General features: G+C 41.1%; 1 protein-coding gene and 2 long non-coding RNA genes across 4 annotated transcripts in view; 2 read left to right on the top strand and 1 right to left on the bottom strand.

Moving 5' to 3' along the window:
* Window positions 1-25,102, bottom strand: part of lepr (leptin receptor) — a 41,307-nt gene that overhangs the window by 9,740 nt on the left and 6,465 nt on the right. Inside the window, exons 1-10 of one of the 2 annotated variants that reach the window (XM_053430273.1) lie at window positions 15,636-15,809; window positions 10,854-10,911; window positions 9,146-9,198; window positions 7,483-7,677; window positions 5,681-5,798; window positions 5,056-5,234; window positions 2,709-2,857; window positions 1,375-1,516; window positions 444-604; window positions 252-351 (exon numbers count right to left, since the gene is read on the bottom strand). In XM_053430273.1, coding sequence (XP_053286248.1) covers window positions 252-351; window positions 444-604; window positions 1,375-1,516; window positions 2,709-2,857; window positions 5,056-5,234; window positions 5,681-5,798; window positions 7,483-7,677; window positions 9,146-9,198; window positions 10,854-10,867 — 1,111 coding nt within the window. In that variant the 5' untranslated portion in view covers window positions 10,868-10,911; window positions 15,636-15,809. Of the gene's footprint in view, window positions 1-251; window positions 352-443; window positions 605-1,374; window positions 1,517-2,708; window positions 2,858-5,055; window positions 5,235-5,680; window positions 5,799-7,482; window positions 7,678-9,145; window positions 9,199-10,853; window positions 10,912-15,635; window positions 15,810-25,102 lie in introns of those variants that run through there. The other variant, XM_053430274.1, reaches the window with a different exon arrangement.
* Window positions 7,278-10,735, top strand: LOC128447880 (uncharacterized). Its single transcript, XR_008339678.1, has 2 exons — window positions 7,278-7,422; window positions 9,080-10,735. It is a non-coding gene; the product is annotated as an uncharacterized LOC128447880 (long non-coding RNA).
* Window positions 14,803-16,197, top strand: LOC128447881 (uncharacterized). Its single transcript, XR_008339679.1, has 2 exons — window positions 14,803-14,959; window positions 15,424-16,197. It is a non-coding gene; the product is annotated as an uncharacterized LOC128447881 (long non-coding RNA).

Raw genomic sequence — 25,102 nt, forward strand, 5'->3', positions numbered from 1 at the left:
CTGGGTCCCCCTGGAAATGTTTCTGTTGTCGTTTTCTCAGTATTTGAAGCGCGTTTCTGTATTTGCATGTGTTGTGACCTTTTTTGCAGCGCTTGTGTCTTCAAATTGAGTTGTTTACTTAATCTGCAGGTGTTTTCTTCTATTTGTATGTGACAATCTCAACGACTGCGTGTTCACGATAACAGCAACAACAAAGGTTTGTATTTGTTCATGTCTGAGCAGAATATGAGGTTTGATGCAGCACAGCTCACCCTGCACATAGATCTGGCTGTAAGGGCTGGTCCAATACTTGGTGCACTGCAGCAGGTCGTACATCCGAGCCTCTGAAGGACGCACTGTGATCTGGCTGACCTGGTTTTGGGTGAAAGGAAAAGTCAGTCATCCTGCATTAACTTATTTACCTGGACTGTACTCTTCTAAAAGGAGAGTCTCTTATTTCTCACCCATTGGTTGACTGGGTGGTACTGGCTGCGACCCAGCGGCTCACGGAGGTTTAGAACCCATATGGCCGCGCTGGCGTTGACGCTGTGGTTGTTGAACACACAATAGACCGTCACGTCCTCCCCCGCGTGGATCACGACTTTCTCCGGGATGTAGCTCACAGCTGTGCGTGCAAAGAAAAGTGTCACAACAAACGTCATCGCGGCTTCTTTCATGATTTATGCTTTTATATGTTTGTTTTCACAAAAAATACGCTTTGTACTACTTCTTTCAATGAAGGCCAAAAGAGAATGAACAAGACTAAAACAAAGACCATTCATCAATCAAACCAAAATCATATTTCAATCGCCCACAATATCAAAATGGATGTTTACAAAAGAAAACAGACAAAAAGGAGTTGTTCTGAGTCTGAAACGAGTGTGAGGGTGTGAGCTCCTCCTCAACCGCCTCTTCAGTTTGCACTGAATCATCAGCAAAGCAAGTGAGGACCTCAACAAAGGTAAAGTTTTAAAGAAAGGGTTCCCTGTGTCACTGTTGTTCAAAACTTTGTACATAAAAGCAAAAAAATGCCAATCTCTGGATGTCACTAGACAGAACGTAAGGGGATCAACAAACTCATTGAAGTTCAGGCTCTCTGGGAAATTCCTGGACAAAATTGAACGGAAATCCATCTAAAGTGCTGTTTCTTCACCAATTTTATTTTTCTGCATAGTTTTGTAAAGCCTTTAAAGAATCCCTTGAGCCCCAAACCCTGTGGTGAGAGCTGTGCCTCTGCAGCGATTTTCAAACAATTCCTCAAAAGCTTAGTGAACAATGTCGGTTGAACTGAGTCACACATTCACAGTGCAGAGGAGGAAAAAACTTTGCAGCTGTCCTAAAGAATCCACTCTCTTGTATCAGTATATCTGTCTGTGTTTTAGTGGTGGTTCTCACTGTGAAGGTAGATGTGGTGACTTTCACTCCAGTCGCTCCACAGCGGAGGCTCGTCCAGCCCGGAGCAGCGAACCTGGAGGGTGTAGTTCAGATTTGGCTGCAGATCCAGAGACAGTCTGGGCTCTGCAGGCACCGACACCACCTTCAGTCAGATGAGAGGAGAGAAGCAAACGTTGATTCAAAGATAGGGTGAGTTTTTCTGAGAGCGCCGGACTGAATAAGCATAAATTATACTTATTTAAAGCCCTTGTATAGAAGTGTCACATTTTCAAACCCGCCTCTGTTTGCAGACAATTTATCAGTTTATATTTGACTGGAAGTTTAAAATACATTTAAGGGTTACTTAAGCCATTACTTAAAGGAATAAAAACAAATGTACCAAAAAAACTTTAAAGGAAACTAATTTGAGGAACACGTGTTGTTGGCCGATGAGGACATGTACTGCTGAACACTAAGTGAACTGTTGAATGCTGGGTGTGCACTCTGAGGCTTTTAAAACCGACTGTGAGCAAGTCGCACTGAATAAACAACTGTGTCGGTGGTAGAGTCCGTCTGTGCTTTTCAATGGAAAAAAGCTCTGTTTCTAAAGAACCTTGAGGATATGTTGACCTTTCTTTATTACAGATGTGCAGGGGTCGGCACTGTCGCCTCACGATATGAAGGTTCAGATGTGAACCTGACGGCCGGCCGGGGTCTTTCATTGTGGATTTAGAAGCTTGGATTATTGGAGACTCTAAATTCCCTGTAGGTGTGAATGCACATGTATGAATAAGCAGCACAGATAACGGATTGTGGTGGATTTTCTGCTTATCTGATACATGGAACTAAACTGATATTTCTGCAGTCAGCTGATCTCACCTGATATCAACCCGGCCAATTCATCACTTTTAAGCGTTTGAAGCGTAATGTGCACCTGACTTTCAGACCTTCTTTGCAATCTACAGTTAAACAAGATAATTCCTGCTTAAAGCCAAATGAGTTTTTGATAGAAAGTGAATTTTTAGCTTAAGAACAGTGCCTAAAGATTACATTTGTTCAACTGGGTCGCGTACTGCTTACAAGGAGAAAAGACAACTTGATCATAGGATTTTAATAATCATAAATTCTGAGCAAATAAGAAATTATTTGTTTGAATACAATATAAAAATTTGAAAGAATAATTCCTTCCTGAAATAAAGGGGTTTCCTGCATTTTCTCCATCAAGTCCAGAAATTTAAAATCTTTGATTTAATCAAGACAATCTGCAGGTTAACTGATCTACTGATGATGAAAATAAATTGTATAGACAACCTGATATCACTCATGTATGCAGTGTGTCACAGGTGAGTGTTTACCTGCCAGGCTGGGTGAGTGCTGTTGAAGGCGTATCGGACCTGGTATCTCAGCGGACCAGTGCCAGAGTCCGAGGGGTCGTCCCAGAGTAAAACCAGTTCTGCCTCTATGGTCTGAATGTGTGACAGGTTGACAGGAGGACTCGGTTTCACTGCAGAAGAAGAACACGCACAAACTGAACTTCATGTTCCACAACACAATCAATAATCAGACGAGCGACTGGCAGTCATACCGTTGCTTTAATCCTGCTGTAAGAGCAGTTTCATTTTCAAAAGGTCACTAAATCCTGTGCATTATCACAATAAGTGTAAATACAATTAAAGGGATTATATTGTCAGAGTAAAACATACATTTGTGTTGGGTTTCAATCCTTTCTACAGGTCACACATCATTCTCATTAGTCACTCGGCTATTTCCTTTCTTACAGAGAAAACAGGAGATAACACAACTTCACATCTATACTGTCATGTGGAAGATCAATACTCAGGATTATCAATATTTAATGAATGGATCAGTCACGTCTCCCTTTGCAGAGTTAATGAAAAAATAAAGACAAGGTATCAATTTCTTAGCAAGCTTGGCACTAATAACTAATACCCTTCACCTTTTGGTCTTTAAATATACACAGGAGATGTATGAAGCGCATGTAGGGAAATTCCATGGGAGACTTTAGAATAAAAAAACACATGACATCTAATCTGAGCATCACAGGAAGCTTCAAATTGAAGGTCAACAAGCATTTTGGGTTGATTTGGTGTCAGTTTCATATTCACTATCATTGGCTGATGTAATAAAGGTGTAATAACAAACAGGTCCCAGTTCAGACGGGGCAGTGAAACCACAAAGACGTCTGTGTATGAACGATTAGTCAACAGCCTGAGTCACAGCTCAACGTTTTCTTTTCCAGACAGAAGATAATTTTCCTTCTGAAAGGATAATATATACTTTTTTTGAATTAGGGTGACGCAACATTTTTATTTACTTTCCACATATAACATAGAATTACATCAGCAAAGTGAACAAAATATTAAATCCAGGAAACACAGAGCTAATAGTCTGATTCTGTTCTGCCCTGGCAGTTTAACCAAAGAGGACGAAACAAACATGGAAAGTCACTGTGGAGACCTAACAGCTTAGACACACACAGCCACCCACACACACACACCCACACACACACACACACACACACACACACACACACACACACACACACACACACACACACACACACACACACACACACGGCCCCTCGGCCCAACAGCGTCAGGCTGTATTCCAGTCTTGTCTTCCAATCAGACCTGAACAAGACGTTTTCTTCTTCTGTGTTTCATCACTTTGAAGCTCGACTTTGTTAAATATTTAAAATCTCTCCAGCTTCATACATGGCTGAGTTTATTCACAGCACATTAATGCCAGTAACTAAAAGACTTAAACGACGGGAACTTAAACTCGGGAGCTGTGAATCCACTTCAAACAATCACATTCAAATAAGTGTGGTCACACCTCTACAATAGCAGAATGTATATTAGCTGCCTTAATATGTCATATCTGCAGATTTCCCAGAGGCCTTTTGGAGAACTATCGTCCTTGAGAGGTCCAAACTTATTAAAGGCGAGGATCTGTATAACCCCAATCGGGCTCTGCAGACGTAATGCTGACACTTCATAATCACATTCATTTAACCAATTTATATGACAAATAACTGATAATTCAAATAAATTCAATAAAGGGTTCATGCATTACTGCCCTGTATGATGTAATAGTGACATCACACTGACGTCATTCCTACCATGTGATCATAGGTCAAGGTCTATACGATTCAGGGATACCTGCATGACATCATTTTCTAACCTCGATCTGACTTCATCCTCCGTCCTTCATCATATGACATAATATGACGGGGAATATATACACTGCATCTCTGATCAATAAAAGCTTAGTAATATTTAGACTGCCAGGTTATTAAGAAAAAGTGTAAAGCAAATCTAATTTCTCCAGAAGTTAATGATTTACCAACATAAAGTGACAACTCCCCTAACTCTGCAGATGCAATAGTTCATGAAGGCAGATGACAGAGTTTTTATTTTATCAACTCCAGAACAGCTATACCAACACAAAAGTTTTTCAAGTCAAGTTAAATGCAAGAATCATATATTTTTCCTCACGGCTGCATTAAACTATTTGCTGAAAAGTCTAAAGTCTATGGGTAAAACTGCCATGCTGCAACCTCCACAGTGGATTCTTCTCCTATAGTTGATATTTTGAGGAGCTATGAATCAAAATCGAAGGGAAAACTGTGAAACCACGAAAAAACTAGTATAGACACTAAAAGATAATCCATGGTCTTACCAGGCCTGGCAGGAATCCTGAGTTGAAGGGGCGGAGCTTCGGCGTTGGAGATGCCTACAGTTAACACGAAGCTCGTCGTGGTGTCGAGATCAACGGAACAAACGAGGGAATCCTCCGCTTCACAGACGACAGGATCATCGCTTTGTCCATCGTTCACCAGGGAATCATCTTTCTGGGACCTGGAAACACAGTGTAGGAAAATCAAAAAAACTTTAAATCAAAAAAACCTTAATTAAAACTACATATGACTGAATGTCCAAAAACGTAGCAAATAAGTGGAGACATGATATAATTGTTTCTTCTTTTCAGTATCTTGGAGGATTATGAAAAATATCTTTAATATCTACTCAACATAAGACCAATTAAAACAGACGCCTGCCATGATGTTGTGTAGCATGTAATATCTACACAATGCCCGGCACCTCTTATCGAGTGTTTGTTACAACAGTGTCTCTTTAATCCAACGGCAATAAAGATGTGGAGCCAGTGTGATATCACTCGCACCCCCCTGCTTATCAAAGTAAACACACAGGCTGAGCCCCCCCACTGAGCCCACACACACACACACACTCTGGACAAGGAAAGCATGAATGGAACAATAGGAGCAGCTCAGGTTGAGACTCACACCAGACGCTGGAAGCTGACGGCCATGACACCTGCGTCCTCAAATGTTTGAGACTTCAGATCACAGGTCAGTGTTTCCCAGTTCACATCGATCCTGCACGTCACGTCCAGACAGGGGCCTGATGAAAAATCAGATTTCCATGTTAGTGGCAGCTTCGGTATTATTCCCCCCCCATGTCGTCCACCTGTTGAGAGGGACCCCCCCCCCCTCCCCCCCACCCCCGATGGTGGCTTCTGAGAAAGAGGCTCGTCTTAGTATTCAATGCGGAGGTCGTGCTTCTGCTTTAATATTATCAATGCAAGACAACACAGGGTAACAAGGCTCCTCCAGCTGCGCAGGTTCAGTCATGAGAATGATGCTCTAAGAATTCATTGTTGAAGATCATTCATGATATTATTCTTAATTTAGATGCTGGAAGCTCTAGCTCTGGTGTTGGGGGTGCATTGTAAGAGGTGCAGATGGGAGATCAAGGAAATTCTAGTTTGACTAACATGCAAGTGAAGAAGAGAAAGTCTCTTTGAAACACTAATCACACTCTGTGGATCTTGGTGTGTGTGTGACATCGAGCTGAATCACCTCTTGACCGTCGAACATAAAGTAATCGAGCCGCACGCCCTCAGCGTCTCTGTTTAATTACCACTGCATCCACGAGGCTCGGCCACCATTGACTGGGATGCGTCACAGATCGATGCAAACACACAAATCAAACTCATCCCTCCGATGCCTCATTGTTGGCTCACCTCCATCTTCACCTCCACGCTGACGGTGTTAAGAGATCATGTTATAGCGAGGACGGCACCAAGGCCAAAAGCAACCCGGCACATGACTCTTTATCTCAATACAGAATAAAAAGGAAAATGGAAATAGCAGGATCATCATCACCAAATTGAACAAACTGAAACATCACAATAAATATGTCTGATCACATTGTTTCTTAAGGAGTAAATGAAATTGGTGAAAGTCCTGGTTCTGTCCCTTTCATTGTGATGACTGATAAAAAAAAAGGAGCATCAAACCTTATGAGCCAGACTGTGTGACGTGATCACAGCACAGGACTCATGTCCTCGCCCACCTTGACGGGAGGGACGCTTGCTAGAAATCCACTAAAGTGTAATGAGCCAGTCAGGCCGATCATTGGGGACATCTCTGTCAGTAAAACACATCGGCTGTGTCACGCTAACAGCCGCTGTTTGTTCTGATGAGCCAGAGCCACATCAAACCTGCCTGCTGCTACGTGGGTTCACGAGTGCATCGCCTCCACGTGTGTGGTAAACAAACACAGGGTGTTGCGTCATGCAGAGGTCGACGTCTGTCCCGTGTGGTTTGACTCAAGCCGAACAGGGAATGGAACAAAACTATTAGTGTCGCGTGACAAAACCACGGCTCGATGGCACCACTAGGGATGCAGCCATGTGATATCTTTAAAATTGTAGAAACCACCACTTCAATAAAGCTGCAGCAAATAACAAACACTCATTAATATCGGTCCCCTAAATATGGCTAAGTCTCATACTTTGTGAAATGACTCACGGGCTTTGACTTGGTCTCAGTTTGACACATCACTCTCAGAGAGGAAGCTGCAGCGTTGTGCAATTGATAGTTTCCTTCCTCAGCTTGTAAAAGTATAATAACCCCATACTGATCAACTCATGTTAAAATACTATGTCATATTCAAGAAGTCCTTCATCAGCCTGGAACAGGAAGACTGACAAACCATGACAAGCCTCGATCAAGATCTGTGGGTAAATGTTTGTTTTGCAATCCTCAACCACTCTGACAGATGAGATGATCAGTTTTCATACCGGTGTTGACTGAAAGCGTCTCTGGTGTCAAGCTGCTGAAGCTGCAGCGGGGATCGTGCGGGAGCTTTGACTCCGAGCGGTTTGTCTCCGGTTGGTTAGAGTGGGTTGTGTGCGAGTCACAGCACAGCTCATCGTGCCACGGGAGGTCCAGGGCCTGGAGAGGGGCTCCGTCCTCGGGCTTCGAACACAGAACACCTGCCACAGAGAAACAAACAAGTTAAATCAGGTCTGACACAGTGGGAAGAAAAAATAGAACTCCTCAAGAAGCTTTATTTTGAAGGTTTTGTCTGCATCCTGAAAGCCACAAGACAGTATGATGAATATCTTGCTATGTTTTCTGTAAATATCAATTTTCTTACATATGTATTAAATCATTAAAGCTTGAGTCTGAGTTTCAACTTTTTAGAAAAATATACATATTGTACATTTGTTTTAGGGTATAATATTAAAATCGAGCTAAAGATGAAGGTATAAAATAAGAGTATATATAAAAATGCACGTAAAAGAACATAATGAAAATACGATTTCATTTTGTGTATCGATTTGTTTAACGTGAAATGAGATAAATAAAATGTATTTCTCTTCTTGTTTGATCCTAAAATCAAGCATAACTCATTTATTCATATTCATAATTTATTTATATCTATTTGATTCATTGGCAGGATAAAGTCTAAGGTCAGGTTGAATCTCACTCTGGTTGTGAGAGCTCTGTCCTCCTACAGAGATCTTCCCCTCTGCAAATCTTTATTTTTCTTTAATAAAACACCAAAGGCAAGAAAAAACGTTTCATCTGCTCATTAAATTCACTTCTGAAAGAAAGTCCACCTCAGGGGATATTTTTATTCATAGTATGTTTCTGTACTTTTAGTTTTTAGTGAACTAGGGTTAATTGTTCGTTAAAGTAGCTGTGTCTGTGAAAATCTGTTTTAAAAAGCCACAAGGAGAGAACAAAGACCTTGTTAGTGAACAGCTGACAGGTCACACAGGTTATAGATCTCAGCACTCGCAGGTGAAAGTTATGATCAAACAACCTGCTCTGTCTGTGGACATCAATTTGGCAGCTGAAACGAAAGGAGCCGTGCACAAGGGAAATCTGACCAAGATCCCAAAGTAATAAATCTCACGGACTCGTGGGTCAACACTGGTGTGAAGCTTAGGTGGACTCACACGTTGTTATTTCCTCAAACCTCAGAATTGATGATACACATGTCTGCTCCAATACTTTTTCCGGAACTGACAATAATTTACAAAAAACTGTTTTCAGTGATAGGGCAAGGTTTATCAATCAATTTAAAGGTTTTGAGAAGTACTTTAAAACATCTGTTATAATATACTCATGGGTATGTTTTGGTGAATCCATTTTGTTACAGAACTTAAACTCTTTGTGAAAACCATCCTTTTAGTTTGTAGGATTTTCCGGAAATAAGCCGCAATATACAAGATTTCCTTCTGCCTATTAAAAAATACACATTCAAAATATTTAAGTGATCCCAAAACCGAACCCTGAGGAACTCCTTCACAGAAACATACAGAATTTAATTGCATAACTGACTATCACTGAACTTATCATTGGTTTCCTATGTTTTTTATTCATCAGTTGGCGCAGAGATGTTCATACAACAAGCGGACAGTTCACATCTGATGCTTTGGACATGGAACTCACCAGGGGACACCAGGATATTCTGCATCAGGACGGTCAACACTACAGACCGAAACCTGCACAGAGACAGAGAGAAGAATGGACAGAGAGAACGTGAAACAGGAGGGAGATGAAGAAATAGTTAGAAAATGTACAAAAAAACAAAAGCTTAGTGCTAAAGAAAGATACGTTTATTTATACCAAACACATGCAAAGGTACACTCATGCAGGTAGGTAAATTTATCCTCTGCATTTAACCCATCTGGTGGAGGACACACAGAGCAGTGGGCAGCCATGTACGGCGCCCGGGGAGCAGATGTTGGGGGAGTAAGGTGCCTTGCTCAGGGGCACTAGACAGGGTAGGGAGAATCCTCTTGGATTTTTGGACAGATCAATCCAGAATCGTCTTTTGTTGTCTCTCCGTGGAGTCTGACCAGAGACCTTTTCTGCCCATTGTCCAAGTTTCTGCCACTAGTCCACTGCCTCTCCATGGTCAATGTCTAGGTAAATGTAGGCCTCAGTAATATGATTATGAATAATATTAATCATTTCTAAATCCTACTAGTGCAGGTTAATCATGTGTGACGAGGTCGTTTTTTATTGGTTTTACCTCATTTGGGTGTGTTTCTTTATATCCTGATTGTTTTTTTAACCATATTTTTATACCTTTTGAAATCACACATGATTCCTTGGCATTACAACAGTCTCCGCTCAACGGTGTGAAGGAATGTCGAGTGATTTCTCAATCGGAAGTGACAAACTTGGCAGTTGGAGGATTGCACTTGAATGTCACTGTGAGAACACTTTGTGCCAGAGACAAGGGAACAGTGACAGTGACAGAGTAGAGTGGAAGAACTGGTGGACCAACGCCTCAGCACATATAATGACGCATCACACAAGATGTGGGTCAGCAGTTCTCATCAATGGCTTTTCAGCGCTCCAGTGGAAGCAGGTTTATTGTCTGCTGATTTTCAGGCTTGCTCATCACGAAACAATGGTTCCCAGTCATGAGAAATTGTCCCAACACAAGATGCTAAACTAGACGTTCATGTCACTATCAATTGCATTAAAGTGGATATTTTTGTTGATTTATTTCCAAGACAAAGACACAAGACATATGACTACTTCTTCGAGTGGCTTAAGCTACTTATTCCGACAAGTTCACACAGTGTTAATCAAATGTTTGAATACAATGTGAACGTTGTGAAGTCATTTGAGGATTTGTATTGTTTCAAATTTGCTGAACTACTACAAAATCTTTTGTAATTTTCATGCTGTAACGAAAACGTGTTTTTTGTGTTATATGAAGAAATTAGTTATTTTCATGTTATTTTGACACACAACCTTATGATATAACACAATATTTCACATTACAACAACACTTTTTTCACTATAACCCGATGAATTATTCTCTAATATGAAACTCATGTTTGAAAGAAGAAACATGTGCTGAGAAAAGAAACTCATAAAAAAGGCCTCGATTACACAATCTGATTCCAACCCGTGCCCGGGTTGAGACGTGTTGGGGCGGAGGACGATGCAGTATCCAAAAATATATCTTAACGTGAAAAACATCTTCTTATAACAATAAACCTTTCCCCTACATGATACTGATCTACTGTGTCTTTATCTACTGTTTTCAGAATAAAGCCTTCATCTGTAGAAAGTGGGGAAACTCCCATCGTGATCAAACCAAACACAACAACAGATGAGTCAAAAGTGTGACACTCACATTGTGGAAGTCATAGTGTCAGCATGGCCTGGCTGGTTTCTGGCTGTGGTGAATCTCACTGAGGACAAAGACAGAGAACAGAGGTTAAGGTGCTATTATGTAAGGATTTGTAGAAGAGCTGCGAGTAAACCAATGTGACCTGATTGCAATAAACGAGAGGAACATGATGTAACTCAGGAAAGAGGAAGCGGACTGAATGCAAGAGTGGTTTTTTGGAGCAGTGGCATTGAATAAGCAGCAGAGGGTTTCTCATACACATCCAATTTATAAGGCAAGATCTCTCAGTGATAAGAGCGCCTCCCATTCCCCGGATACAACGCTCGGCAGCTGCAGTTCATTCCTGAGGAAAACAGTTTGCGCCCTGCGGCACAAGAAGGGAAGAGAACGACTGCTTTCATTTTCCGTGGAGGTCACAACACCTGACAGAATCACGTCACAACCACACACACAGGTCGCTAACAAGATGCTTCTGTATTAGCATGTTTTTGTTTTTATGCCTCAGGCGTTTGTCCCGTTCTTGTGAACGCACTATCTCAAGAACACTTTGTCAATACGATATCTCAGGTTCACTTCCAGGGGATCTGTTCAAATTAGTTTCAAAACATTCACTCAGACCCTGGTTAAGATATCTCAACTCTGGCTTTAGGGAGTTTCTTTAAAATTTGGCCAGTTGTCAATACACATATGCTGTATATGTCAGAAAAACTGTTGACCATGAACGTCTAACAGTTTCTTCTCAAATAACAAATATTTTGATTTTTGAATTTCCCTGCCGCTCATTATGAAGCTCTCCTCTGCTCTTGTTGTTGCAGAGAGAGAGAGGGAAAACAAATTAATACTGTGACAACTCACATTAATTCATTGATATGCAAGAACCAGGACAAACACAGCATGGACAGACAGAGGCGCCAGGGACAGTTTGTCCAGTCCAGTGTGTGTTTGTTTAATAAGCTGATCATTTGCAAGCCCCATCTGTAAATGTGTCCTAAATCCCCTCAGTGTGTAGAAGAAGCTATCAATGTGTGCAGTGGGTTTGTACGAGTGTGTATCTTACATGTATGATCCACAGGAGAGGGTATCAGACCAAAAACAACAGGCCACTTCACTAACTGAGTGTCCCATGGGAAGTAGCAGCAGGACACAACAACACACTGGGAAGCATCCCATGTATTTTTTCCATTTTCTGCACAGTTCACATCCGTCATCAGGGTCAGATGTGCCAAACAAAGTGTGCTGACTTGACATGAGTCTTCCCTGAGAGCAGTGATAAGCTGTCAGATTTCAGTTTCCATATTAACAGGAATGGAAACTTTCACTTCTGGAATTTATAAACTGAAAACCCCCTAAAACCTCAAACGTTCACACATTGATTTCCCTTCCACGTTTTTAATGTTAATATTTAAATGTTCCGCGGTTTGTTGTGCTTTTTTTTTCACAGTGAAACATTACAACGAATGAAACACAGAGGCCTCATTTGATTCCTCTGGATTTCTGTTTTCTTTTATTACCTAACATCCTTGGATCCTATTTATGACATAATTATTTCTACAGGCAAACAACTTTAGTTTCTCTTTAAATAAAAGATCAAGAGAAACCACTGAAAGGCAAAAATAGTTCAATATTCGCCTGAGGTTTTGTTTAAAGGTTTAGCTCCAGCTTCATTTGCATGTTAGACAGAGACACAGCCTCCACCCTGCTTCACTAAAAACAATATGGAAAAACTCCCCCATCACCCTAACCCCTAACGTCAACATATATTATTGGATAAATCCTGGTCTGAAAAATCTATTTAAAATCTGTTCATGCATAAATTAATCAGAGAGGAAGATCAATCTGAGGCTAATCCGTGAAACTGATACGTGAAAAATCAAGCATATTAATATCCAGTGATGCCAAACAGTCAACAGCAGCAACGCAGCGATTTGAAACGCCGCCCACGAAGGTTTCATGGAAACAGAGATATTAATAACATCACAGCATAAACAAGCTCACATGTGGAAGCCCATTTCTGCCAGGGACATAACAAAAACGAATGATGAAAGCTAAATTCAATTCAAATAATGAGATCAGAAAGTCGAAATTATGAGAGAAAGATAAAAATCATGAGATAATGAATTACAATTATGAGATAGTTATTTCTTTGAGATACTAAGTTGTTATTTTGAGAGATGAAGTCATTATTTTTGAATTACTGAGCCATTATTTTGAGATACTACAGTTATATCTTAAGATGGAGGCTCATTATTTTGCGATAACAAATGATTACTTTGAGTCGGTGAGTCATTATTTAACGATAAAATCGCTATTGAGATGGCAAGTTACTGTTTGATTAAATGAATCATAATCACCTTCAGGATTATTTGTGTGTTTTAATCACAGAACTCATATCATTGCTTGTGGTAAACTGTAGATCTCAATATTATTCAGCATGACCACAAAACTCCTTTCACATCCGGCTGCTCATGTGTTTATCCCCAGATGTTTTTAAGTGTTATGATCTGTATGAGCTCCACAGATGCAATGATTGGCTAAAGAATCAGTGGACTCATGCAGCAGTTTAGATAATTGATAAATGATCGATACATTAAAGTAGAGCAGAGGTCTTCAACAGGGGGTCCGCGGAGGTACTGCAGGGGGGTCGTGAAATGTTTGGTTGATTAGACAATTTTTTATATTTTTTATAATTTTTGATTTATTTTCTAACCAACTTTTTTCCACAAATTTAAATGTGTTTAAATACACATTAACATGCATCCGACATATTGAGAGGCTGATTTGACCCTCTGCCTGACAACCTCCATCAGTCCAAGGTTAGATAAGTTGTGTGCTACCCATCAGGGTCCGACATCTCACTGATGTGGGAGTATGTGTGGCATCCACAGATTGCTTGAGGATTCACTGTCTCTTCTGCATGTATGTTTAAAATAAAAACATGAATCTGTGAATTATATTATATATAATAGCTCAGTGTTGTATGCAAGATGTATGTTTATAAATGGCAGTGGCATGGCCACCCTGTATCGTGCACATGTTTAAATTAAAAACATGAATATATGCACCCGTGTAATATTTGACTGGCTTAGTATTGAATGCGCAATGACAGGGTAGCTATTTTTATATATGGCACTAGGCCCAGTTTAATATAAAAAACAATTTTATACAATATATATAGTAGGGGGTCCCTGCTCCATCTCTCCACCAGTTTGGGGGTCCTTGGCCTGAAAAACGTTGAAGACCCCTGAAGTAGAGAATTCGCTGCTGGTCTTTGTCGAGTAGGCGAATATCTCTGGGTCTGATATCACGTGGGCTTCAGGCAGTTGTGATGGTCACGTGAATACGGCTCAGCACCAGTTCATTGGTCTGAACTGACCTGAGTTGGCCGACTGGATGTTCTGAGTTTAACCGAGATGTGAGACCTAACACCGACACGTGGAAACAATGAATGATGGGTTTGAATGAACTGAACAAAAAGGGTCAAGAGGAAGATGTCCAAACTCACAACATCTGACAAGTGGATCTCAACCTAAATGGGTCCAAAAGGTCAGATAGTTTAACTTTGGGGCTGCAGCTGCAGGAGCCGTTATCCCAGAGTTTAGGGATAATGTGGTAGTATAATAATAATTATAAAAATTTTGGACGTATAAAACTAGAATGAGATGCTAAAACATTGAATCTCACTGTATCCGAGCTGCAAACAGGGAAACTCAGGGAAAACTATGCAGCTTGTGACTCATGTAAGGATCAGTAGTGTTGCTTTCTCTAAATTCAACCCTGTGGAGCTTCTGTTCTCTCTTGTCTTCTTCGGAAAACATTCGGCTGGATCAAGACGAGACTATTTTCCACATGCATGGGAAGCTCTGCACCCCCCCCCCCCCCCTCTCTCTCTCTCTCTCTCTCTCTCTCTCTCTCTCTCTCTCTCTCTCTCTCTCTCTCTCTCTCTCTCCTCTGAGGGCTCCACCTCGCCAACTATTCATCCAGGTCTGACTCACCCCCTGTCAGCCAAGAGAAGAGCCTGCCACCGCGCACTGAGACTAGCTGGGGCTTGTTTGCCTCCCCCTTCATCATCATCATCATCATCTTCATCATCATCATCATCAACCTCAGCGGTAGGAGCGGCAGCAGCAGCAACACATTTCTGACAACTTCTACTCTTTGGATCTTTAGCATTAATGCCACACGTGTTGATAAGTTGTTATTTAAGGTGACTTTTGAATTCCTGGTGACTTTCCCATTAGAGAAAATTACACTTATCTTAATAATAACAATAATGTAGTAATATCCTCCAAAAAGTTATTTAAGGTGCCTCTTCCTTTTTTTTGCAAAGTGAAAGGTGCCACATTGACTAGAGAGAAACACACATAACAACATTATAATGATAACAACAATAATCATAATGCTCATTAAACTATTAAAAAGTATTAAAGAAACAAACAATAGTAAGTATTTCAAATAATAGAAAGTGCAGCTTTAGTTATATCATGAAACATAACAGCACAGCAGATCTTAATAGAAGTGTTGGACATTGGAAAATCACTTTTCTAAGGTAAACTCCTCCTCATCATGGAAACAGATGTGATGGACGACAGATGAAGATGAGTGGACACATCTGGACAGAGGTGTGAAATGAGATGTCTGAAGAACACAAAGAGGGAAGACAGGTCGTGTCTCAGGCTGACAGATGTCTCTGAGACATCCCACCTCTGGAAGACAGAGTGAGAACAGAGGCTGGGAAACAGACAGACCTCTGTGCTGGTCAGAGAATAAAGAGACTGGTTTTCTTACATCGCTCCAGATCCTTTTCTCCTTCTGCTCCAAGTCAGAGAGTTTAAATATCCTCAGTGAACATCTGTCCCAGGATCCGTGTGCGGGACTGAGGAGCTCCCACAGAAAACGGGTGTCACACACTCTCTCTCTCTCTCCCTCTCACTCTCACTCTCTCTTTCACTCACTCTGAGACAGAGAGGGGAGGTGGGGGAGGAGGCTCTGACTGACACGATGGGAGCCTGCCCACTGCGATGCGTTCAGGAACACCTCTGGAAATCCTATCGTTTTGTAACAATCATTCGGTCAGGAGTAAATACAAAAACAATGTAGTGGAAGAAAGCTACTCACTATATTTACTCAATGACAATATTTGAGTACACAACTTTGAGCTAATCGAGTATTTCCAACTCACGGTTCTTCATCTTTGTGTTGCACTGCATTCTCAACGCTTTATTCAGCATTCATGTCTTTGTTTATAAATGATTTAACTTTGCCGATTTGGATTTAACATGTGCTTTAAATTGCATTCTAATCGCACAGTATTGCATTAGAATAGAAATAAAGTGCATTTCCTCTACAACAGCAACAATGCAGCAGTGAATGATTTTTGATATATAATTGTAAACCGACATTTTTTTAAATCTTGCATTTCTTTTTATCTATATTTTTTTATAGATATTTACCTGTTTGTTTACCTTTTTCGCATGTATTCCCTTTTATTTATGTTATACATTTATCAGTTTTATTTTTGCATATGTACTATACATATTTATCACATGGTGGGAATGTCTTTTACGTTTGAAACCTTCCATCCGTCCATCTCCACTTTCTCTTGCAGGGTGTCATCGAGACAAATACAAGAAGACAGGTCTTACAACTGAGACCTTTGTCTGTTTGCTTCACTTCTTGGTAACGCAACTTGTAGATGAGCATTGCACAAAGTCTTTATCCCGACACAAGGTCGAGAGACACCCCCCCCCCCCCCCCCCTCAGGATTCATGTTGCCACAGCGGCACCGTTGCTGGAGAGTCAATCTGCAGCAGCACGTCTATTGTGGTTATTCAGATGAGTTCCACTGAACTACTGATAACAGATTCATAAATGGTCACAACAATTATCTCAAAGTTTAATGACATAAAACAAAGCCAGGATTTTATCTAACTCCTCAGCGGAGAGGTTTTGCTGTTCAGACTGATAATGGACACTAACAGAGAAATGCTGCGACAGGAACCTTAACTGTCTTAAAACTCTGAATCAATATTTGTAAGTCAACATCTGCTTATCAACCTCTGCTTGTGGTAACAAGTATGCTGCTGGCAACATGACACAGCTTCACGGTCCAGAGCGTTTCGGTTTTCTTCTGTATTCCACTCCCTGTTTCTTTTGTGAGAGACTGTCTTCCAGAGAACCAGAGACAAACAACCTACTTCCAAAAAAGATACCGTCCTACCTGCTCTATCCCTGTGAAACAGGATATTGTAGCAGTGTGCAGCACAAACAGAGGAGCAAACACTGGAGTGATGCAACCTCCTTCTGAAGTGCACCTTCCAACTTTCCTTTTTCAAATATCAGCTCAAGAAAACTGTTTGGTATTTGGTCAGGGAGAAAAGTCTGCACCAGATGTGGGAGTCCTCGACCAGGCCACTAATTCAACACACTTTTCTGAATGCAAACAGACAGTCCACTGAACAATCTGTTATGCTCTTTGAGTATTTCCTCATAGAAGTCTGACCTGTACGCTGAATCCTGAATGATCTCGTTCTCCTGAAAGTTGTGTTTTATTTATACGTCTGAAAAACACCTCAACACTTTAAATGTCCATGCTGCAGCAGTTATAAATACAAAGCAGTTTTTAATGCTGTTCTCCTGCTTGGTATCAACACGTCCCTCCAGAGCTGGTGTCTGAACCTTGAGATTTCAGATGCTGAGCACAGAGCCAAACATTCTTTATGGAGGAAGAACCCGGTCTGTGTCACTTTACACACGAGACGAGGATAATTAGGACGATTGCTCATTGTAAACCAACCTAAACACACTTATCAATTTTAATCATTACATTTACAAATGCTTTGTCGTGTATTCATTAGACTAGAACATGTTGGTATGTGTGCTTAAAACATAATGACTTGGCTTAGATTGATGATGACTGCCTTTTGGACTCTTAGTCATTCTCAGAGAGTCCTCAAGATGGTTATCTTATTTATTCCCTAACTCTTGGGTATGACCTTTGATCTAGGGAATTGTTTCTGACCAGCTGATGAATGGATTCAGATGGACTGTCTTTTGATTAACTTATCTTGGTCCTCAGACACAAAAATGTGCCGTTATAGTCAGAAATCCCATGTGGGATGTGTTTAACCTGAAGTCATGGGTGGATCCAAACTCCCTATATATGTGTGCTTTAGACCACTGCAAATCAGATTCACTATTCGGCTTGTGAATCTCCGGGTATCTAGATGCTCGTTTTGACCTGTAGTTTCTTGTAATAAATTCTATTATACTGAAAGTACTTGGTCCTCGGAGTCCTTCCTTCATCATCTACAAACTTCAACAACACTCTACTGCTCAGGGATACGACAGCTTGTTTACCACTTCTCATTTTACAGGTTGTTGCAGCTGTTTCCTCTCTCATCGATACAAGTGTCCTGATTATCTACATCAGCTCTGTCTGTCTGGGTTGGATTGTGGGGTCCACAAACAGCCACACGTGTGACAAATAACAAGATAAGAAGGAATATAATCACGACAATAAATCCCCGGCTGCCTGACAGGCTAACGGCTGGTTGGTCTGTGGGTGTGAATCCTAATGAAGTGGAGGTGTCAATTTACAAAGGGCTTCTTATTCCACATAATGAGTTTCAGCCGGTGGATTGACACGTGTTCACTCTCGATGCTGTTGTGTTACCTGTCCCTGTTTGTATCAATTAACAATTCATTTCATTTGCTTTGCTCTTAATCAGGACTCACTGGCAGAAGACATATTGTATCTCAATGGGAACATCCTGTTTAATAATGGATATATAAATAAAGAAAATTGCTGGTTTGTCTGTAGGTGTGAATCCTTATTAAGCTGAAGTGTCAGTTCACAATCACACACATTTGATTCTTGGAATGTTATCGAACAATGGCTACCAGCATGACGCCTTCCAAAGGGCACAGTCTGTGTGTGTGCGTGTGTGTGTGTGTGTTGTGTTGCACTCTGTATTTCTTATGTTGTGGAAACAACAATGTGCGGGTACATGAGAAAACCATTCCTGCACAAGTTAAATGTTTGTTTTAGGATCAGTTTTAAAAAGATGACTAAGCTTTAGTTTGGTTACACAGTAAGTCAACATTTGTTTTGGTTTTAGGCTCAAAGTCACACGTCTCCATCCCTATCCCTTTGACACGTAGGACAACCAGGAGGGAGAACACTGCACGCGATGCCTGACATGATTGACACCTTAACTTTCATCCTCATTGGGAATTTAAAGTTTCCAATTTCCTTCTCGGGACAGTGATTAGAAAATTATTAGTTGCTCCAATTACCTCAATGTCATCGGATTATTGCTGTGCAATAAGAAATACGCTTTAAATCCAATTTCATCCAACATGTGTGTCTTTTTAGACTATGAGAGGAAATTGGAATATCTGGAAGAAACCCCCGGCTCACAAACTTCTCCTCGGACACAGCTGGGGGACACATGTGGCTCCAGGGCCCTGTAGCTTTGTGGCATCAGTTCTCATCACAGAGTCAGTGCACTGCTGCTTGGTTGGAATTAAAATCAGACTGTGGGTAAGTTTCTTGGGTGACGTTGGTGGATCCCTCCAGAGAAATGAAGTGACAAAGTGGCTTCACATGTGTCGTGGTGCAGCTTTTCAGCTCCTGCAGCCACTATTAAACTTTATGACGTCAAACAAACACGTCATTGTGTCGTGCTCAAATAAATCGTCCCGCCATAACGGGGGGAGGACATTCATTTGCGAATGAATTTCCTTCATGTGCGTCACGATGGAGGCACATCCCTTCTGTTTCACAGCCCACTGATCTTTACCGATTAGAATTATCATTTTCATTATTACCCGCCTCCTGGCATCGCTCTCCGTAATCTGCAGCGGGTGTCGAGGATCAGCTGCATCTAGACACGTCTTCTGATTTATTTTTCTATTCTCACTTTTTAATTACGACTGAAGAGCTCATTCCCAAACCTGCCTGTGTGGAATGGGCCTGTGTGCTCGGCCTGTGGTGATGCTGGTTCTTTTCTCAAACTGTAAAGCTGACCTGCAGTGACTCAGGCTCAGCAAGAGAAGACCTGCTTCCACAGAACCATGAAGCTGCTCCACCTGCACAAAGAGCTGCTCACCTGTTTGTTCAGTGGAGCTCCACTCGGTACATGCTGTTGTCAGGATTCACAATGTCGCGTCGTGTTAATGAGTCATGGCCGCCGTTACATGTACTAACTGTGAAGCCGATAAGATCAACAGTTCTCAAGACATTCGAGCCACATCGCACCACGCTGGTCAAGATTTCTGGATAAAGTCGATTTCAAAATAAGATGTCCTGAACAGGTCCATTGTCTGATGAATGTCTTTCTTTTGGTTCACAAGAGATAAATGTACAAGGTTCTAAATCCTTTGCGTTTTTTTCTTTGCATTTTTTTGTTTTGTGTTGATTCGACAACCACATAAAACCTTTTTAGGACCTTATGACTATTTTTAACTGTGGAAAAACATGCACACACATCTTACTCACAATAAGAGTCAACATTACTCACAGTCTGCTATAGTAAATGGAATGATGAGAAGATGCTGGGGTCAGTGATGGAGCACAGGGAGGGAAACACGTTGTCGCAGCAGCCGCAGCTACACACATTCAAAATGAAGACATGACATCATTCTCTCCGATGACATCATCCCTACGGGAGTGCAAGGATGACATCATCCTCTTGGTGCGTGGTCGTGTTTTTCTGACTCCAAAAAAAGAAAGTGATAAATTGAGAAACTAAATCTGGCTGTAGTTGATCAATTTAGTTTAGTTTGGTTTATTTTCTGGTGCAGGTTATCTTTTCATAATGATCTAATCTGCTATTTAATCACTAGAGTCACAGCACCACAGATAGACTGCATTGAGGAAACATCTATTAATTTACTTACTTGTACCACCTTATCATCATTATTGATTCTAATAATGATGATAACCGTTATTATTTTCTATATTTGAGTTCTTACACAATCTAGAGATGTCCGAATTCATGAGTCAGCTCTGTTTGTTCCTGTCTCACATTCCCTCATCACCCAGCACTCACCTCTTCACCCAAATCACCAGTTTCAATTCCCAGTCCACAGTACATATACCAGCCGTCTTTTCTGAGTCACGCACCAGATTGTTGCATCACTTACGTCTTGTGTGTCTTTTCCTTCCAGTAACCTGTTATATTACTGTAACCTGTATTTTTTGACAGCCGGAGGAAACAAACATGTGTGTTTGTCAACGTATTTGACATCTAGACCCATCTCTTAGATAAATATCACTCATGTGGCTTTTCAATTCCTGCACAATAAAATAGTAGCTGGTTTAAATGGTCCCCTCGCTGCAGGAGCAGGGTTGTTGCTTTGTCATCATGACATCAGCTCATCATAGGGTTCAAATGAGCTATAATGTCCCTGCTGCAGTGTGAGTCAAGTGTTTTTACGCTGTACCAACATTATGAGTCCCCCCCCCCCGCCCCACAGAGCGAAGCAGCTGTCCACCTCACATAGGGAAGCCGCTCATGAATTATTAATCTGATTCTGCTGCTCCAGAAAAAAGGAAGCTCACCAGCGGAGGGGTTGCATACCAAGGAGATGATGTCATGCTTGCGAACTGGCTGGGATGATGTCACCGTATAGAATGATGTCATCTTTTTTTATTACATTTTAAATGCATGTAGGATTCGGCTGCAACGTGATTCCCCCTGTTTCACATGCAGATCACATTTCTCTGATCGCTGAAGGATGTGATTTGATCTGATGTCACATAAGCAGCCTCGACTCTCATGTCTGGTTCATTTGAATGCTTTTCGGTGAAAGACAGGAAGTGAGGTGGGAGCTGAGGGCAGATAAAGGGCCATTGTTACAGAGGAGTCACCTAATAACCCATTGGCACTGGTTTTAGTTATTCTCTTAAAGGGGCGCTCCACTTCAGACTTCAGCAGAGGTGGAGACATCCTGACTTACACTTCCTTTACTGCGACTCGGTGGCGTCTTTATAAGAGACAGTTTTCAATGAGGTTCACCTGACCGGGGAATCAACAGCTCCTGAGCCGGGGGTCAGAGGGAGGCACTTCCACACAGGAGGCTGCTGCTCGTGCTGCTGATCCACATGCCTTTTAAACTCCATGTTCCCATTTGGAATTTTTTTTTGAAGGGGGATTTGATAAAAACTCTTTCTTTTCAGAGGCTAAACAATAGAAACATTAAGACAGTCTCTACAATACTTTTCTAGAGCTCATAAATACATACATCTGATTCGTTTCATTATTCGTTGTTAATTTTGGCAGTTTAAGTCCTCTATATTCGTATAAATGAGATTATTTAAATAATTTGTGATGCAATAAATCAGTACAAGCAGCTCTATCTGACAAACTGTCACAATAAAAGTGGGTCATCTTGCGTAAGTTCACTGACCCTTTGGAAAACTGGAAGTGTCCAGAGAAGAAAATGGCAGAATTGCTGTTCACAGGATAAGTGGAGAAACGCCGAAGCAGCTCGTTTGGACCTCATGGCCAACAAGGAAATGTGAATGTTTGTTTTTGGGACATTTTACAAGTTAATCTTAATCTAATTGAATAAGCAATTAGTTTTTACATTTCGCTATATGAAGCACGTTATTTAAAACTTCCATTCAAGGATTCAATACAGAAACTTAAACTCCTGAATATAAATGTAACTCAGACCCTCTCAAACTGTCCAGGAAGTATCTGAGAACTTTCTTCTTTCAAACTTTGTGAGGTCTACTGGATCTGTTGTGACGGATGAGCCACTGAACCTGAGGAAGTCTGGCAGCTTCTCAAGTTCATTCATTGTTTTCCTGTAAAAAGTTCCGGAATATGTTTGTCTGTGTTCCTCGATTCATTAAAACTTCAGACATTCAAAATAGACTTTTGTCTTCTGTTTGCCGATTTCAAGCATCTGTCCTTTCTCACTGTTTCCATTGAATGGCAAAATTGTACCGCACAGTTCTGTGTTTTCATGTTTGTTGAAGGCATATGGACCTTACATCCTTATTTCCATTGGCCATCTGCCCATGGTCAAACTATGAATATCCTTGTTACTGAGAAATTCAGCTGTAACAGCCAATGTTCAGACTGAGGCCTGTCGAGCAGAGGAAAACCTGGAAGTGGACCAATCTAACATCACTGCCTTTCTCGAAACCGTCCCAGTGTCCACCTTTATTTTTTTAACAGCACATAATCGCTGAGTCTGAGTGGACACGTGTTTAAATCTCAAATTACAGATGATGTGTTTTCCAGAGAACAGCTGTATCACATGTCCACATTGAAAGACGTATTTCTGTGGAAATACATGCTGACCCCTGCATTTGTTATTCTGCTAGTCGTTCTGCTCGATGGCCAATATCTAGAATTTAAAACCATTTGGAGACGTCAGCAGGAAAAGAATAAAAACCTACACGCTTTTACCAATCTGATAACTGAGGGATTATGATCCGAAGAGACTAAAGCAGGGTTTCGTAAGATTTAATGAAATTACGTTTAACTTTGTGTTGAGGGAACAAACTGGACACATGTCCAACTAACAGTGATGTAACGAGGTCAGAGACACAACCGAGAGAGATTCACTTGTTCAACATCTTGAGGGAAAAACTCTTTTTGGTTGCTTCTTCTTGGACACTTTTCATAAACTTGGGGATTCAAGGAAAATCCCATCTCTTACCCATGAAAAAGGTGCAGCATTTAACCTCTCTCGTAAAATGACAACCATCAGAGGGGCGACACAGACACAATATATCTATATATCTATCTATCTATATCTATATTAGCAATAGATCATGTCTGTAGTCCTATGGGGATGCAGAGATGCAGACATGATATCATATGATGGGGAATCATTTTGGGATTAAGGTTTAGATCTCCTTGCTAGCCCAACAATTTCAGGAGGTATCTTGGAAAATGTTCTTTTTGGACCATATTTTGTTCACCTCCTCCTCTTTGACTGTTCAGCTCCAAAAGTTGATAATCTGCAGTGACATTCTCTCCAAGCTTTAAACAAGCACCCACACAACAACTCATGCAGGTAGAGGTGGGGATAGATGGTTTAGGATTGTGAAAAAAGTGAATTTGACTGTTCGTATGTAATCCACAAACTGGAAGGTGAACATTTTTATCTTGTAGATAAAACAACTAAGGTTCTTTAGAGCCCCAAGACAAAAACTTGACTTTTTCTTGTTCTGCAGAAGTGCACAAAGTGCCAGCGTCAATGAACCACTCTTTACCAATGCAAGTGAGCAACGAAGTTTTATGAAATTCCTCAAATTTAGATGATTCTTTAACTGCACTTAGTGTGTTTTATCTGGACAAACACTTTAACCAGAAGAAAGGGGAACATAAGGCCAAGACCTCATCGTATCGATAGAAGAACAGCCTTCTATCAAGCACGAAAACAAAAGTTTTCGTGCTTGAAAAGTTAGAGAGTTGAATTAGTTTTAACACTTGTTGGCTGTAACAAATGTAACAGCCCACACGAGACCATGTTTTTGTCAAAGGGTCAACAAAGCTTCCCAGCCTCTACCCAAAACTCTAAATATTTCCCGTATTAACCCGTTTTAGTGTCTTGTTCGTTGTGAGAAAATACTTTGCACACATGTTTTCTATGTAAAACATGTGTGCAATTGAAGAAATGTTGCTAGTTGCACATATTCACATGAGGCGTTGTTGTGTTTTTCCACTTTTTGGTGGAATAACAGAGCCGCACACGAGACACGGCACCTGCCAGGCAACACGTCCCCTGAGACAAGAGAAGGACGAAGAACAGGTCTGAGAAGCAGGGGACGAAAAGAGAGAGAGCAAAAACATTAAATGTCGCTCAATTTGCATTTGGAAGGGATTGTGTGTGTGTGTGTGTGTGTGTGTGTGTTTGTGTTCCTGTGTGTGTGTGTGTGTGTGTGTGTGTGTGTGTGTCAGTGTGTGGTGACAGAGAGAGAGCGCAAAAAACCGTCCTCGGCTCTAACAGGAGTTAACGACTAAATCCATTTAATGGCTCTTATTAGTGACAATAACTCCTCATCTCGCTCTAGCACATGCCTGGAAAACACAGAGTGCTGTGCTGTTTGGGCCCGTTGCTTTCACAACATGTGATCCACTCGCATTCATGCCAGATGTGAGGGGAAACATCTGGTAAGGGACAGCAGTCAGACAGACAACAAGTCTTTAAGGTCTGTACTGTTCCTCTCAGCATTGGAGACCGAAAGCAAAGAGCCTGATGGATGAGACCATCTTCTCTCATTCATC

The sequence above is a fragment of the Pleuronectes platessa genome, chromosome 9, assembly GCF_947347685.1.
Source record: "Pleuronectes platessa chromosome 9, fPlePla1.1, whole genome shotgun sequence".
NCBI classification, from domain to species: Eukaryota; Metazoa; Chordata; class Actinopteri; order Pleuronectiformes; family Pleuronectidae; genus Pleuronectes; species Pleuronectes platessa.